This window comes from Lepisma saccharinum, chromosome 2 (genome assembly GCF_977018435.1).
Source record: "Lepisma saccharinum chromosome 2, izLepSacc3.1, whole genome shotgun sequence".
Taxonomy (NCBI): Eukaryota; Metazoa; Arthropoda; class Insecta; order Zygentoma; family Lepismatidae; genus Lepisma; species Lepisma saccharinum.
The window spans coordinates 14,766,055-14,781,988 of NC_139230.1; the positions used below are offsets into that span (position 1 = coordinate 14,766,055).

At 40.7% G+C, this 15,934-nt stretch overlaps 1 protein-coding gene across 3 annotated transcripts in view; it reads left to right on the forward strand.

Moving 5' to 3' along the window:
• The window catches only part of LOC145983923 (phosphatidylinositol 3-kinase regulatory subunit alpha-like), a 521,211-nt gene that overhangs the window by 188,053 nt on the left and 317,224 nt on the right, over window positions 1–15,934 (forward strand). For all 3 annotated transcript variants that reach the window (XM_083117077.1, XM_083117079.1, XM_083117078.1), the window contains one exon: window positions 11,615–11,746. In XM_083117077.1, the coding sequence (XP_082973203.1) occupies window positions 11,615–11,746 (132 nt within the window). The remainder of the gene's footprint in view (window positions 1–11,614; window positions 11,747–15,934) is intronic.

Consider the following 15,934-nt stretch of genomic DNA (forward strand, 5'->3'; position numbering starts at 1 on the left):
ATTGTGATCAACACCATCAAGGAACGTCTGAGGGCATTCAAGTATGAACGAAAATCTGTTTCTTAGGAACTCAAAAACAGTTACTGGAAAAGACATGCTACGTATGGCAGGTCATGTTCCAGTTCATCATTGGTATTATCACTTGCTTGTACCAGTTACTTGCAATAAAGATGTGCCAGAGAGAGGTATGGGTAAGACTCTACTTTACGTCCTTTTCCTAAGGAATATGTGTCATATATCGTTGAAAAGCTTATTGTATAAGGAATTCAACAACGTTATTCCCAAAGCGAGGAAAAATTACCTGGAGGAGGAAATCGATAAAAACCGATGTTGTCAGGATATGTGTAATTGAACGTACTGAGAAAATTTTTCGATGATGAAGCACATATTTAGGGGTGAAACGAGTGCTAATGGAACCTAGCCTAACCTCGTGGGCATACCTCGTCACCGTGAATGGTTCGTGGGGCTACCCGTGGAAGGGTTTTGGAGCTAACGTGAATGGTTTGTGGGGCTACCCGTGCATGGTTTTTGGGGCTAACGTGAATAGTTTGTGGGGCTACCCGTGAATGTTTAGTGGGGCTATCGTGAACAGAAAGTGTAAAAAGAGAAAGGTACTTACCCGAAGAGATGTTGGCTGGCTACAAGCATGCTTTTGAACGATGCACTAAATTATTACTAGGGATAAACATATTTTACACTCAAAGTTTTTGGAACCTGTTCTTTTTCAAGCACCATACACATGCACAACGCACCGAGAACGCAAAGAAGCAATCACCACGCAGAACGAAAACGAGCAAAGCGCACACATTCACAACGCGGACACAAAGAGGAGCCTGCAGTGTTGTTAACTTCCATCGGTTACCACCAAAAGGCAATAAGGACGTAAAGTAGAGTCTAGCCGAGGTATCATCTGGTGGTGTACAATGCACAATCATTATATAATAGGCAATGTTTTGTTTGGTATTTTTACCTGGCTTAGAGAGAGTTCAGTTTGTGGGTAAATATTTTCAGAACAACGAGAAGACATAGAGAATAACCTAAGGAACAAAATTTTTATGCTTGTACGCTGCATAGCACTGTCTGTCCTTGACGTCCTGATTATAACTGACTAGTTCAGTAGAGTTAGATTCAACTTGTACCAAATAACTAACTGGAAAATGTCCTAACATTACACAGCCTGCATTTTCCCACCCATTGCTTCCTGCATTCCTATGAACAATTCTCATTCATGTTAGAACAATCTTCTACCAATTCAGTGAACCCTCAGTGTATGTCTTGAAGAACACCATACTCAGCCACTCAGTTTTGCCATAAGTTAATGTTTTGGCATAAAGATTTATACAAGAACAAGTTTCTTGTAAAATTTCTGTGAGAGGGCCTCCATGATGGCATTGTGGCATTGTCTTCACATAGTGGTTCAGATTAAACTTTATACTGTAAATCTAGTCTCGATTAGCCCATCTCTACATAAAGTTGACTTAAAATCTGAAGAAATTTCTGTGGAAGGACCCTGTTAGTTTGTAGAACCCTACCAAGGAAGACATGAAGGAAAAAATAGCGCATTAACCAGTTCCTCGGGTACCAGAAAGTTCTATATAATCATCCTTTGTGGTAAAACTGTTCAATAAACTATTCAAAAGCAGGTGGACCATTCTGTACCGTAGGTCTGAAAATGAAACCCTTCGCCTGGAGGTAGGCCACCCAACTTGCACGTGCGCGGCTAGACTACTATAGAGCCAAAGGGTGGGTACGCGTAATATCCCGATTATTTCGCGAAAATAATCGCAACACACCTGGGTGTGATCACTTTACCAAATTAACACAAACAATTTTAAAATAGATACAGAATGACAGCTCGGTATTTGTCAATAAGCGATTTGAAGCAGCTCCATTGGAAATTTTAGCACTAGCACTAAGAAGTTACAGCTTAAAGTGCTTTAGCAAGAGAACGGGCTTTACAGAGCAAGGTAAAAGGTACTTACCACCAGTGATTCCACATTCAGTAATTCATCGGGTCGTTTTTTTGTTCCACGAAGGTTATTAACGCCATGTGGCTTGTCCGTGCGCTGGCACTGGGGCTTTTAAAGAAGTTTTTAACAAGTTTTTTTAATGTTTTTTTCTCTACACTTGAAGAATAATGTTTCAAAATCACTAAAAATCACATTTTCGACTTCACAAAGTTCACAACTTACGCACTTTACACACACACACAAAAGAAATTACTTAATAAAATTAAGCATAATGATGACAACGTCACAGTGATTATTATAGTAATTTTCTTCTTTTTTATCTTTATGGAAATCGATCTCTCGAACTTTCTTATTGTTTGCACAGCAGCGTGCTCAGGAATTTCCGAAGATGGAATATGATGATGATATATGATATTAGCGTTGTATTTGTTCAGGAAAGCAGAACCAGTGGGGGAGGGGATATAAGCCCCATCGTTGCCCCCCCGACACGCCAAAATTATAATTCATATATTTATATTTTAAAATAAATTTTGTCAATTGTTCTGTTAAATTATCCACCTAGTGACATTGCGTGGGCATCAAAGGTCATGATACAAGATTGATGATGGTAATGACAGCGTAGTTCCATGTACAGTCTCTTACAAAAATATCTGCATGCAAATGCTGCAGATACTTGTATCTTTGTGGGAGACTGTACTTGTCATCGGCGTTCTGAATTTGATAGCAAACTAATAAACGGTAAAAATATGAAAATATGTTTGTTGTAATTTACTGTCTTTTAAGGTTGAACTCGAAAGAAACGTAACATTCTTTATTCGCACTGTCTTTGCCGCCGGGAACAGTTGCGTATACAGAATAATGGTGGGGGCGGAGCCCCCACGTTCTCTCTTGTTCAGGTTAATTGATTCAATGAGAACTTCGTTTTGACTTTATGCGATAATTCCAAGTGTAGGAAGTTTGTGTTTTAAAACCAATTTATGCACATATAGGCTAATCTGGACAACCCACAGTTTAAAGTGGGATCCGACCCACTATGCGCCTCCACTGGGTATCAACCCCCGGACCCCTTGATTACGAGGCCATGACGTTAACCACCACGTCATCGGGGAATATGGTACAGGGCGTGTATTTTTTGTATTCTATTTCCATCGCGCTTTTACTTTTCATCCTCATCGCAGCGGCAGGTTAAATGTTGAAGCCGAATTAGAAATCGCTCAACTTCCCGTGGCATGCTCTGTAGCTAGCCACTAGACACAATTGAAACATGCTTATTCCACCTATAAATGGCGCTATAGAAGAAGGGAGAGAGGGCACCAGCCCCCTTCAAAATACGCTGTGCCGCCCTGGCATGAAAATATTGCCGCATGAGCTTCTATCACGCAGTTATGTGCTGGATGTAGTGCTTTCAGCATGTATAGTGGGCGGGACCGTCTATCAGTACGAATTCACCAGCATTTTTAGCTTTGTAATGTTTGGGTTCGTTACAATGGTGTAAGGTGACTTCATCAGTTTAATGTGGGTTTTCTCTTGATTGTTCGACAATACATTACACGGTGCTGTTTCGGTGTCGAAATTATAATTCTGTTTGTCATGTTAATTTGATTATCCTTTAGAATGTGAAGCTGTGTTCCTGGTATTTGTGCCAAATACGGAGCTGTTTTTGGCGGAAAGTTTGAAACTTCTTACAAACAATTTAATATCTCGGAACGTACTAATTGTAGTGTTACTTGGTTTTGTTCCGTACAGAACAGGCTACAAGCACATGCTACCGGGAAACAATTTTGTTTCATCAACTAAAAGAACAACATGGATAAAGTTATAAAGAAAGGAAATTTAGTCATCCCCAACAGAGGCAACGCCGGGGCGGAAGGGTTGGGAATGGTATCAATGTATTTTCAATATTGAACACTCCTGTTCGCATAAAGTGGCAGATTTTATTAGGTTGGATAGTTGAAGTATATTCCACTGTATCTCGTTCATCCAGAAAAAATAGAGAATAGAAGACGTTCATGAGAAAGAAAAATATATCTACGAAACATTTACAGTATGGTAAACATGTGTCATAACTCGTTTTGTTCAGTAAAGAAAAGACCAGGATACAAGCACATGCTGCTAGAGAAACAACCTAAAAATAATAATAATAATAATAAAAATTACCAAATTTAGCCGTCCTCCACGGCGGCTACGCCGGGACGGAGGATTGAAAATGGCGCGTGCGTATGGTGTTGTACATGAGACAAGTCTCCTACAAAAAGTTATACAGCCCTTCCGAAAAGGAACTACGTGTGTATGGTGTCCTATGCGAACCACTCTTAAAACAAAAAAAAAAGAAAAAGAAACTCCCCTCTATTGAAAAGGGACGAGTAAAACAATGATTTCGATTGTGATGCGAAAGATCACAGGTACACCGCCTGTTGTGTCGGCGCCTGTATTGGCAATGGCCAAAACACTACTCCTTACCCCTCCCATTCCATTATCTTTTGTCTGCTTTGAGTAGAAAAATCGCCGCGTATGTTTGTAGGCTGGAAACGATCGTCCGTCGCTTGCAAAATTCGTGTTTGGGATTGAGATAGAAAAAACATCATAGTGTTGTCAAAAATCGTCAAGAAGTATTCAGCAATTACAATTGCGTGCTTAATGATAGGAATCCTGAGTTCGAATCCCGTTGTTTGAGATGTCAGCAGGTATGCCGGATTGAAGTGTGCGAGCAAGTGTATTATGTTACGTTGCATTTCGTCAACTTTTGCATAATCGCGACGATGGACTGCAAGGTGTGCGCTCAAATTCACTCAAATGCCTACCCCCCGATCTGAACACCTACAGGACCTCCGCGATGGAATAGTGGTAACGCTGTCCCTTTTAAGGGCCCTGGATTCGATTCCCGCTGGGGACTCATATTCGTTCGGATCTCACTTTAAACTGTAGGTCCAGTCCCGATCGGTCTATCTGTGCATAAAGCCAACTTGAAGTTTTTGAAGAACTATACCAGTATCAAATAGAGATTATTCTATCGACTGAAACCACAACAGCAGAATGTTATTAGTTTCTGTGTATACAGCGTTGAATACGACGAAAATGGTGCAATTGCCTGTACTATATGCAACCCAAATTACATCTCTGAAAATATTGGTTGCGTATAGACAAGGGTAAGATGTGTTTAATCTCTCGTTTGTTCCTTTGCTGTCTGTCTGTCTGTCTCTGTAAATGTATGCATGTGTGTTTACATAATTAATGTATGGAGACATTACTAAACATCTCGTCTTTAACTGTGAACCTTACCCCTAGTAGTCAGACGACATTTTACTCATATATTAGTTTTATCGCTCAATCACGAAATTTGTTGTACTTGCCGCCTTTCAACCTAACACTACCAATGATATTTGTGACGGAGTGGTTAGCACAGCAGGCTACGGCGTCAGAGGTCCCGGGTTCGAATCCCGGCCATGGGTGTTCTTTATGAAAGTTCCTTCATCAATTTCATCATGTCATCACTGATCCTCATCTTCGCGATTTGCCAAAAGTGGCAGAAAAGCGAAGTAAAATAAACCAAGCCAATCAATCAATGCTTGTGGCACTAAAGTTGAATGAATCAAGGCCACTGAATTATGTCCAACCTAGAAACGAACTAGATACGCATTAATTACCGGGAGATAGTGTGAACAATTACGCTGTCGGGAGGCGCTTTCAGGTCACTTACCATGAAAGCTGACATTTTTTTTCAGTTCGCCATCGATATCCAGAACATTGTCACAGGTAGAAAAGAAAAATAATGGGCAAATAAACCGACTACCCCAGTGCCACCTACATAAATTATTTTGATTAATGCGTCTGTTTGGGTCAGTCTACAATCCATATCACAGGTTCCATTGATTTCCGAGGGTTTGTCTCCAATCAACAGGTGTCGTTTGTCTCCTGTCGCTTCGGAGATTTCACACCGAAGCGACACGTGTCCCATGAGGATTTTACCAATCGAACACAGTCTTGTGTTGCATGCCATTCTGCTACAGTTGCTGCTGATTGGTTCGTTCCCAAGCGACAAGCTCCGGCCTCCGTGACGGAGTGGTTAGAACAGGGGTCTCTAATTCGTATCCCAGCCTGAGCATGGGTTTTCTTTGTGAGTGTCCGTCCCTTCATCAGTTTTATCATATCATCACTCATCTTCACGATTACCTAGAAGTGGCAGAAAAGCGAAGTAAAAATCAATCCATCCAAGCGACACGTGTCGCTAGGACTGGACTGTTTTCTCAGTACCGTGCATCTTTTCGCCTTGGTCTGTTGTTCGCGCACACGTGCTGAATGTTTTGCTTCAGATATGAGGGACCCGTGTCGCTTTGATGTAAAATCTCGGGGAGATTTCAGACCGAAAAGAAGAGCGACACGCGAGACGTACCGCTTGGAATTGAGGCAATCGAACACAGTCTTGTGTTGCATGCCATTCTGCTACAGTTGCTGCTGATTGGTTCGTTCCCAAGCGACAAGCTCCGGCCTCCGTGACGGAGTGGTTAGAACAGGGGTCTCTAATTCGTATCCCAGCCTGAGCATGGGTTTTCTTTGTGAGTGTCCGTCCCTTCATCAGTTTTATCATATCATCACTCATCTTCACGATTACCTAGAAGTGGCAGAAAAGCGAAGTAAAAATCAATCCATCCAAGCGACACGTGTCGCTAGGACTGTACTGAGAAAACAGTACCGTGCATCTTTTCGCCTTGGTCTGTTGTTCGCGCACACGTGCTGAATGTTTTGCTTCAGATATGAGGGACCCGTGTCGCTTTGATGTAAAATCTCGGGGAGATTTCAGACCGAAAAGAAGAGCGACACGCGAGACGTACCGCTTGGAATTGAGGCATTTAGCAGGAATCTTTCTCACAGGAGCGGCATGGCAGGCCGCAAAGCCTGCACTCATTGGCGAAATCCTCAAGAGACATGTGTCACTTGTCCCTTCGGTGTGAATTCTCCCTCAGTGTCGCCTGTCACTTGGCGCTTCGGACTGAAAACTGCCTAAAAATATTGGTGGAACTTTGTGTCATCCTCCCCTATTTGTTTTTAAAGGGAAGGGAGACTGATGTTCGACATTACATTTGATTGATTGATTTGGTGTTTTAAGTCCACTTTATGCACAGGAAGGCTAATCGGGACAGGACCTACAGTTTAAAGTGGAATCCGAACCACTATGTACCTCCACCGGGTATCGAACCCGGGACCCCTTTTGATTGATTTTGTTTAGTTTACTTCGCTTTTCTGCCACTTTTTGGCTAATCGCGAAGGTTAAGACGAGTGATATGATGAAATTGATGAAGAGAGGCTCACAAACACCCACGCTAATGTCGGACATTCGAACCCTGTGCCCCTGGCGTTGTAGCGCTCTGCGCTAACCACTCTGCCACGAAAGTCGGCGAGATTACATTTGGCCAGTGTGTTTATATATGACCAATATTTCATTTATCCCATTGTAAAGAGAATGCCGTGAATTTATGCAGAGAATTTGCTCATGTAAAGATGAGCCCCGTAGTCGTTGCCTAGTAACAAATACCACAGAGCGGTGGTTTCCAAAGAGCTGTCCATTTCAATCCGTCAAACCAAGCTGAAATGATTTAAATCAATATTTATCTACATTATTATTAATGGCTTCCCGACGAGATAATGTGGCTGCTGCACACACACAACAAAACCATGTGAGGAAATGAATGTCACACTGCGGGAGCCAATTCATGGAAATTTCACGAGTGTGAGATACACAAGACTGGCACGGAATAGAAGTTTGGTACCTTGTCAGTTTTTTATGTTGGAATTAATTATTCAGCTGGCCCATAGCAACAGGAGAAAGAAGGAGCACTGTCAAGCGGTAAAGACAAGAGGTTTAGACAGAATTTTCAATTCGTGCTTGTGTGTGTGGTGGGGGGGGGGGGTAAGTGTATTTAGGGGAGTGTAAGGGTAAATTTATAGAGTCAAAACTATCATAAATAGGGCCTTTGTGAAACATTTTAGGTGATCGAGACTACTTAAACTTAACCACGAATATATCCTACAATAGGATTCTGTTCATCAGTGTCAGTGGCGTGCCCAATGGAAGGTTGTTAATTGTCAAATGCAGAAAAAGATGGCAAAGTATTCACAAAACTAAGTGCATCAAATTTGTTTGATGCACCAGAAACGCAAGTGCGTATTGCTTTCTATGTCGAACTGTATTTTAATGCATCAGTTGGTACGTTTTTTTTAATGCACCTTCCCGCATCTTTCTCGATGATGAACTTAAACATTTGCAGGGGCCTCGGGTTCAAATTCCAGCCTTGGAATGGGTGTTCTTTGCGAGTGTGCCTTCATCAATTTCATCATCACCACTCATTGTCGCGATTAGCCACAAGTGGAAGAATAGCTAAATAAAATAAACTAAATCAATCAATCGCTTAAACATTTTGTCTGAGTGACAGACTTTGTGTATTTTTTGCTTCAGCTAATGGCTTTTCCTTTTATGTGTGCATACCATTCACAACTAAAAAAAGATGACGTAACTTCCTCCTCCAGTGGCGGCGATTAGGTGGCAAAACTGGGAGGGGGGCAACTGCCTCCCACGCCACCCCCTAGTTGTCGCCACTACCCCCATCTTTAACTGTCATATCACCCTTACAACATTTCTTGGCACGCCACTACTGAGAGTAGTTACATGAGAGAAACAATACCTATATTTCACCTTGTAGCGTGCCCGAAATTTTCGAAGGGGGATTACTTTTTAGAAGTCTGCCGTATATTTTACCATATTTTCCAGTATTTTTATTTCTTTTAGAGATGCTTAGACAAATGTGGGGTTATGACCCCCCACCCATCTTGGGCATGCCACTGTATGGACCCATTTAAAGGAAATGAATTCACATGATACCACAACACAAATCTTACCATCCAAAGAAATCACAATGTTGGAAGTTTCCTCAGGCAGGGCGCTGAAAGTTTTAGCACCAGGTCAAATTTCATCTTCAAACTTCTGGATTGAGGGTTACAAGAAATAAAACAGCGTGTTTGTTTTTTAATTTTTTTTTAATGTTAATTCAATTCAAAGCGTGGAAGACGTGCATTTTTGCTTCGTACTGTTATACATTTTGTGCAGAATAGCAGGTTCGTTCTTCCAGATAGTGGAAACTGAAATAATTATAACAATTATGATTAAAGTAATTGGGTATTTACAAAGTTGTGTTAATCTCGTTTCTTCCTGCTGTCCTTCGCGGCGGAGTAGTTAGCACAGCGTACTACGACGCCAGGCGCTCCGAATTCGAATCCCAGCCTCGTCATGAATCACTTTTGTTTTATCCTTTATTTCCCCTATAAATTCCACAAGGATGTACCCGCAAAGTACCTTGAAATTCCAAGACTGTATTTCGTGAGCTCATAAATTGGAAATCTTCTGCTGCAGAGAATTGCAGCGTGTAGTCCCTTGACCACAAGGGTTCTGGGTTCAATACCAGTGTAAGGCACGTAGTGGTTCGTATCCCACTTTAAACTGTAGGTCCAGTGCCGATTAGTCTTCTGTACACAAACTGGACTGAAGCTCATATACTCGAGCCCTTGACTACAAGGCGTTAGTGTTCACCAATACGCTATCAAGGGGATCCGTTGTGCTGAAATAGGTTTACAGGTGGCGATGAATATGCATGTTTCAATGCTTTAGAGTGAACTCCCTTATGTATGCCCATTACTAATGTGAGGTCGTCCCCCATTCAGTTTCAGCGCGCCGATTGTGTGATTATTCACCATCAAACAGCGTAGGATGGGATGCTTTTATGTATATTTGATGTTTGCGGTGAATCCTTTGTGTGAACGTTCAGTACTTTGAAACAGAGAGCTGTTTGTGTGCTTTACATAAGCTTCTGTAATAATGTGATATGCTCGGTAATAAATTACACATTCATATTTGTAATAGCCTACAAACACGCCTAGATGTAATACCGGCAACTGCACTAAAGAAATACATGACTACTTCTTTTTTTATATATAAAAAAAAGGACATTCAAATGCCATCTTCTCTTCATAGTAAACCCTGCAATGTGCATTAATGCAGATGAGGCTCTCGCAAGTGGAGTCTCAATCAAGATTATTTGTGACGTTTCTGCTTTTCACATATTTTTTGTTTATTCTTATGCTCTAATTTTTTTTTTATTAATGAGACTTCTCCGGATGTTATTTTTAATACTAGTATCAACGTTATTAGGCCTTGAGAGCCTTTGCAAATCCGCCACGTCTTCGACACATTTTCTTGTAATTTAATACGCATTAAAAAAACGGGCGATTGATTACATCAAACAAGAAAAAGTGTAGCAAAACTGTATTGGTGGTTACAAACACGTACATATTTACTTCATTTCTCAACATAGTCACCATTATTTTCCCAGCACTTTTGATACCGTTGAACAAACTTTTATATTCCCTCTGCATAGTATGGTGAACGCCTGCGAGTGTAGTCAGTGCAATATTGCCGTTTTCAACACCTCAGTTTCTTCACATCGTTGAGATGCAAGCCACTTTTTGAGGTACAGGATGACGTGATAGTCACTAGGTGCAAGGTCTGCACTATACAGGAGGGGATCAGGAAGTTCCCATTCAAACCTCTGAATTGTCTGGAGAGTGAAGGCGTGTGTGTGGTCTAGCATCTTCATAGATAACAACAGTTCCTGAGTGCAGCATTCCACGTCGTCGGATTTATATAGCACGTCTGAGTTTTGTGCTGTTTCACAGTACACCTGCGATGTGATTGTTTTCCCCGGCTCCATGAATCCCACCAAAAGCTCAACCTTGTTGGGCCCAGAAAACATTTGCCATGAATTATTGTGCAAATGGAGTTTGCTTGAACTTTTGTTGTTGATATTGACTTCATTCTAGCAGTGGACAGAGAATAGTTAATGGAAATATCTGTATACTGCACTATAAGTACTATTTGAAATAAACAAACATTAGATCGTTGCACAAGTGTTGAGTTGAGTCACAGATCCAGGAAGCCATTATATTAAGCCTGACGAAACGTTACTTGAAATTGTGTATTGATTTCTTACAAGCAACCAACTTTCTTCCAGAACGAGAAATTACATGCATGTACAAAAATGTTAAAATTCAGCGGTGGCACACTGAATATTCGGTATTGCGATTTGTGCGAGTAGTGGGTAGTTTTATACTATTTAATGCATTCATCAAATTAATATTATTAATCAGTTACGGTAGCTCAATGTAGTATATGCAGTTTTGGTTTCACCCGAATCCAGCAATGGTTGATATCTTGAAAATAAATATTTCATTTCACACGCTGAATAGAAGAGACCTACGCCACCTCGATGGCGTAGTGGTAACGTCGTCGCCTTGTAATCAAGGTGGCCAGGTTTTCATACCCTGTGGAGGGACATTGCACAGTAGTTAGGATCCCACTTTAAACTATAAGTCCAGTTCCGATTAGCTTACCTGTACATAAAGTGGACTTAAAACAGGAATTCAAGCAAACAAAATTCAAGAAGAGACCTAAAAAAATTACACCCGATTGCAGGCGTAGATTATGTCAATCATCTTTTACGTTCGAACCAAGCCTTTTGTCACTTTCTAAGGTGTACAAATTTATTTTGTGTGTTCTGCAGTGTAGAATTTTCTTAATCTTTATTTTTCCTTTTTGACAGGTGCATACGTTAGAATAATGGGTGTGAGTTCAGATACTCATTACCGTCCACTCCCTCATCAAAGGAGCTGCTCCACAAGTACAACCAACGATAATTTTACCGAGTCGGGGTATGTGCCGCTCACTGGTTCTGGTAAGTAATGTCTACCTTCTGCTAGCGCATTTCTTTGGCCATTGTATTGATGTATTTCTGTTTCTGTGTAACTCGCCCCAGCCGTAATTGGTTCGGGAGATCGCAAGTTCAGACCCCGTGTCGTCGTGGTAAATGTTTTTTTTTTTTTTTTTGTCAACTTTCTTCACTAAGCCAAGTGAATTAGGGATGATACCTAGAAGATACTTTACCACGATATTGAAAAATATACCAGAAGCAAATTTAGTTTATGTAGGGACTTCTTCAGACATATCAAGCGAGCGTCCACTTGGTTATTTATAGTTTGAGTTTTGTGTAAGTCCACTTTCAGAGAGAGGCTAATCGGGACTAGACCTACAGTTGAAAGTGGGATCCGATTCACTATGTGCCTCCAGCAGGTATCGAACCCTGGACCCTTTGATTACAAGGCGACGACGTTACGACTATGCCACTGGGGAGGCCCGATTATGTGTAGCATGTAGTGAAATATTTTGTTTGTAGTAATTTCAACGTCAATTCATTAGGTACAACTGTGAATCCGTGGTGCGTGGTTGCATACATATTCAGCGTACAACGTTTTCCAAGAGCTTGTATGTTTAAACTTTGCGTCAAACAACAACATCAACAAAAACTTAATGGAGGAAAGTTGTTTGCCTTAATGACCCCCATAGACTGTGAAAGTTTCTGTGCATGCTTATATATTTCAAGACGACACTGGGATGAGACGAGAACGAGACGCATGCTTATAAATAGAAACGAGAACGAGAGAGGCATTTGCAACTTGAGCCTGCTAAGTTCCATCTCGATATCATGCTGGAATGTACCTTCATTGAAGACCACGGACACTTCCTTTACTGTGCCCTTTTCCTTCAACCGTTCTTTTTTGTAGCAGTTAATTTGAGGTCTTAAACATCTCAAGAAGACATCCGGAGGTTGTTCAAGTGATCATGAAATTCTAAGAAACAACAATGACAAGGAGAAGCCATTGTGGCAACACAGCTTCAGTTTGTAGATTCCTCCATATCCCAGTTGTGGATAGTGCTAAAACCCAGCTACACATTTCAACTTTAGAGTCTAATGTCTGTTAGAACCGATCAAAGCCTGTAATGGGTTTGGAGGTATTAATGTCTTCATTGATGCTCGCTTACCCCTTCTGAGCGCTTTGTTTAGCCTTCAATTTTAGATACGTGAAAATACACTGTACCTGGTTTAGATATATTAATTCGATGTGTTGCATTATTGAGAGAGAAATAAGAACACCTGAAATAGAGTACAGTAGTTTGCACATAATGCAAAGTGCTTGCCAAAACAATATGACCAACACCCGATAGAGAATGGCTCTATGGCAGGTAAGTAACTTGTACCCCCCAGCGAGTACCGAAGTTGCCAAGAGGGGAGTTAGCATCAGAAAGACCAATTCCAATGAAGAGTCACTAGGAACCGTGAGATTCAAACCAGGGTCCACTCTCCAGAGGAACGACACTTCTCGGTGAAAGTGGAATCTTAAGTGAAAATCCGCCCAGCGATCGATGGGATATACTACCTTCAGAATACGTTTAAGTACACAGTTTCGTGTTACGTAATGAATAATCATGGTTTAGTAGCCTTTTAAGAATTGCTGAAAATAATTTGAAAGTGACTAATGTGAAAAATAGAGAATTTTAGAACTAAACTTTGAATGTTTATTCGCGAAAATGTCTACAAATGCATCAGTGTATTAAATGCGATATTTGTGTGTGTGGTAGACAAAGCGACGAAGTGCGAGAAATGATTTGCTCTTGTGTTCGGGCAAATAAAACGACTGGAATACAGAGAAACTGAAAGGCAACTAATAAGAAATTCTAAATATCTGATGTTTCTTCAGTATTGCCCCAAGTTATTCACTGCCATGGAAGAGAGTGAATAAAATTTGGCAAATTTTGGGAGGGGGTCAAAATTTCTGGAGGTGACAATAAACTGTCGTTATATCGTGGGGAGTGTAAAGGAGGGATCGAAACCCTTTGTGCCGCCATCAATCAATCAATTAAGTGTGGAACAAACGCACTTCGAGATTTTGCACAGGCAGGCATTTGCACATGGTCGGAAAACACTGGAGGAGAAACTCAACTGCTGCAAGAAGTTCCATATCATAGTGTTTGATATTGACTTGTTTTGGCATTGGCACGCTTTCGTAGTTTCCGGAATTTCGCAACCCCCAACATGACCCTATAATACGTAGATGATTTCGTTACGCAAGGTAGCCAAATCTGCTCGAAAACGCAGACACAGTTACTCAGATACGATGAAAATAAAAATTACGGTGGTGAAAAATCCAAATCCCCTAACATGTATCACGAACCATTGTAAGGGAAAAAATGCAAACTTTGTGGTTTTTATTGTGCTGACTGAGACGAAAGCATCTTCCCCATAAAGATGAATTCCTCTATCAGGGAGATTTATTCGTGAATCCTCAGCATCTCACAGTTAGCCTTTAGTAACACATGTACACATTTAATTCTTCGGAGCTCATAGTACAAATTGAACAACGTCCATTTAACTACTTTAGATATGCTGTGTTGAAAGTTGATGTGTTCAACTTCTCTCATGCGTTCCCCAAACCAATCCAGTTGTAGATAAATGATTGAAAATCAGATGAAGGATATTGTCCTGGTTAGCATTTGAACTTGGGACTCTTGCACCTTGTGGCAGTCCTATAATAAATTGAGCTATCAAGGTGCTTGCATATGTAGGTGCAGTGTCAGAGACTTACGAGAATCTGTTAAGCAAATGGCAAGTTTCTTATTGACATGTGATGTTGCAAGTCTGTGGCAAGTATATCAGACTTGTTAGCAATATCAGACTTGTTAGCACTGTACCATATGTAAACAATACCAGTCCGAAATAAGCAGCATTGAAGTTTCGATACATATGGGATAATGCATAATTGAACGTGCAGCTTTCTCAAATTTATTTTAATGTTTCGTGAAGTTATGGAACTGAAACCGTTTTTAAATCCTATAACTGCAAAACAAGCCTATACTAAAGGTATACAAGGTAGCCCAGAAGTCACCCTGGAATAACTTCAATTACCGAGCTGATATCTTGTTCATTTTCCAGAAATTGCTGGACTGGAGTAGAATTCACAGTTGTAAAGTACATTACCGAACAACGGGTGAAAGTCATTTAACTTTGTGAATATTATCATCCCATAGTGCACATTTGACGCAGGTATTGCAGATATTTCGGTGAACGAACATCACCGCCCTGAACGTCGTAGGTCTGCTATGGATCCATGTTGATGAAACAGTCTCACTGGGTTACAAATTATCCATTCCAAAGGAGCTGCCGCAGTTGGAACGTTGTTCTAGCAGGATCTGAAAAACAAGCAAACAAAACAAAAAATGTTCAGTAACAGAAGTTATTCACATGTCACACCGCTGGGTGACTTCTGAGCCACTCTGTATAATTTTGATTTTTGATTTGATTTAGTTTATTTTACTTCGCGTTTTGTGCCTCTTGGCTAATTTGCGAAGATGGGGATGAGTGATGAAATGATAAAATTGATGAATGGACATTCACAAACAACCAAGCCCGACCGGGATTCGAACCCGGGACCCCACTCTGTATAAGAAAGAAGCTAACCAATCCCCCACTACACAGATACAAAGAAGTGAGGTTGACGTCACGGTGGCCTTCTTTCAGATATGGCGTTCCATCAAAGATTATTTGAGCGTAGGTGGAAAAAAGGTATAAATGTTTCCGATTATCAAACTCTTTTTCCAATTCATTTTGAATTCATGGTTATGCATGTTAGCCGTGGTATTATTTTATTGATAGTTTCTTTACTTCTAAGACCACTTCTAAGACCATTTCTTTTTATCTTAAGGAAGTCATTGTCAGTGCACCAAATTCGTCTAATTCATGCCCCAAATTTCCTAAATTGCGATGTTCTTCTCTAAATGTGATTTTCAAATTTATCCCGCTTCGCCTAATAAATTGTTTCTTTGTTTCTCGTTGCGCTTGTTCTTCCACAATGTGCAGGTATGGTGATGTCCTTCCACAACTACATGGGAGCAGCTGATGCAACTAGTTGCTAGATAGAGAGCATGGGAGTTAGACTTAATGCGTTGCATAGCGTTACTAAAGACCATGCTAAAATAATGATAATAAAATAGGACAGGTTAGGAAGAAATACAATGAACATGTTGCGTA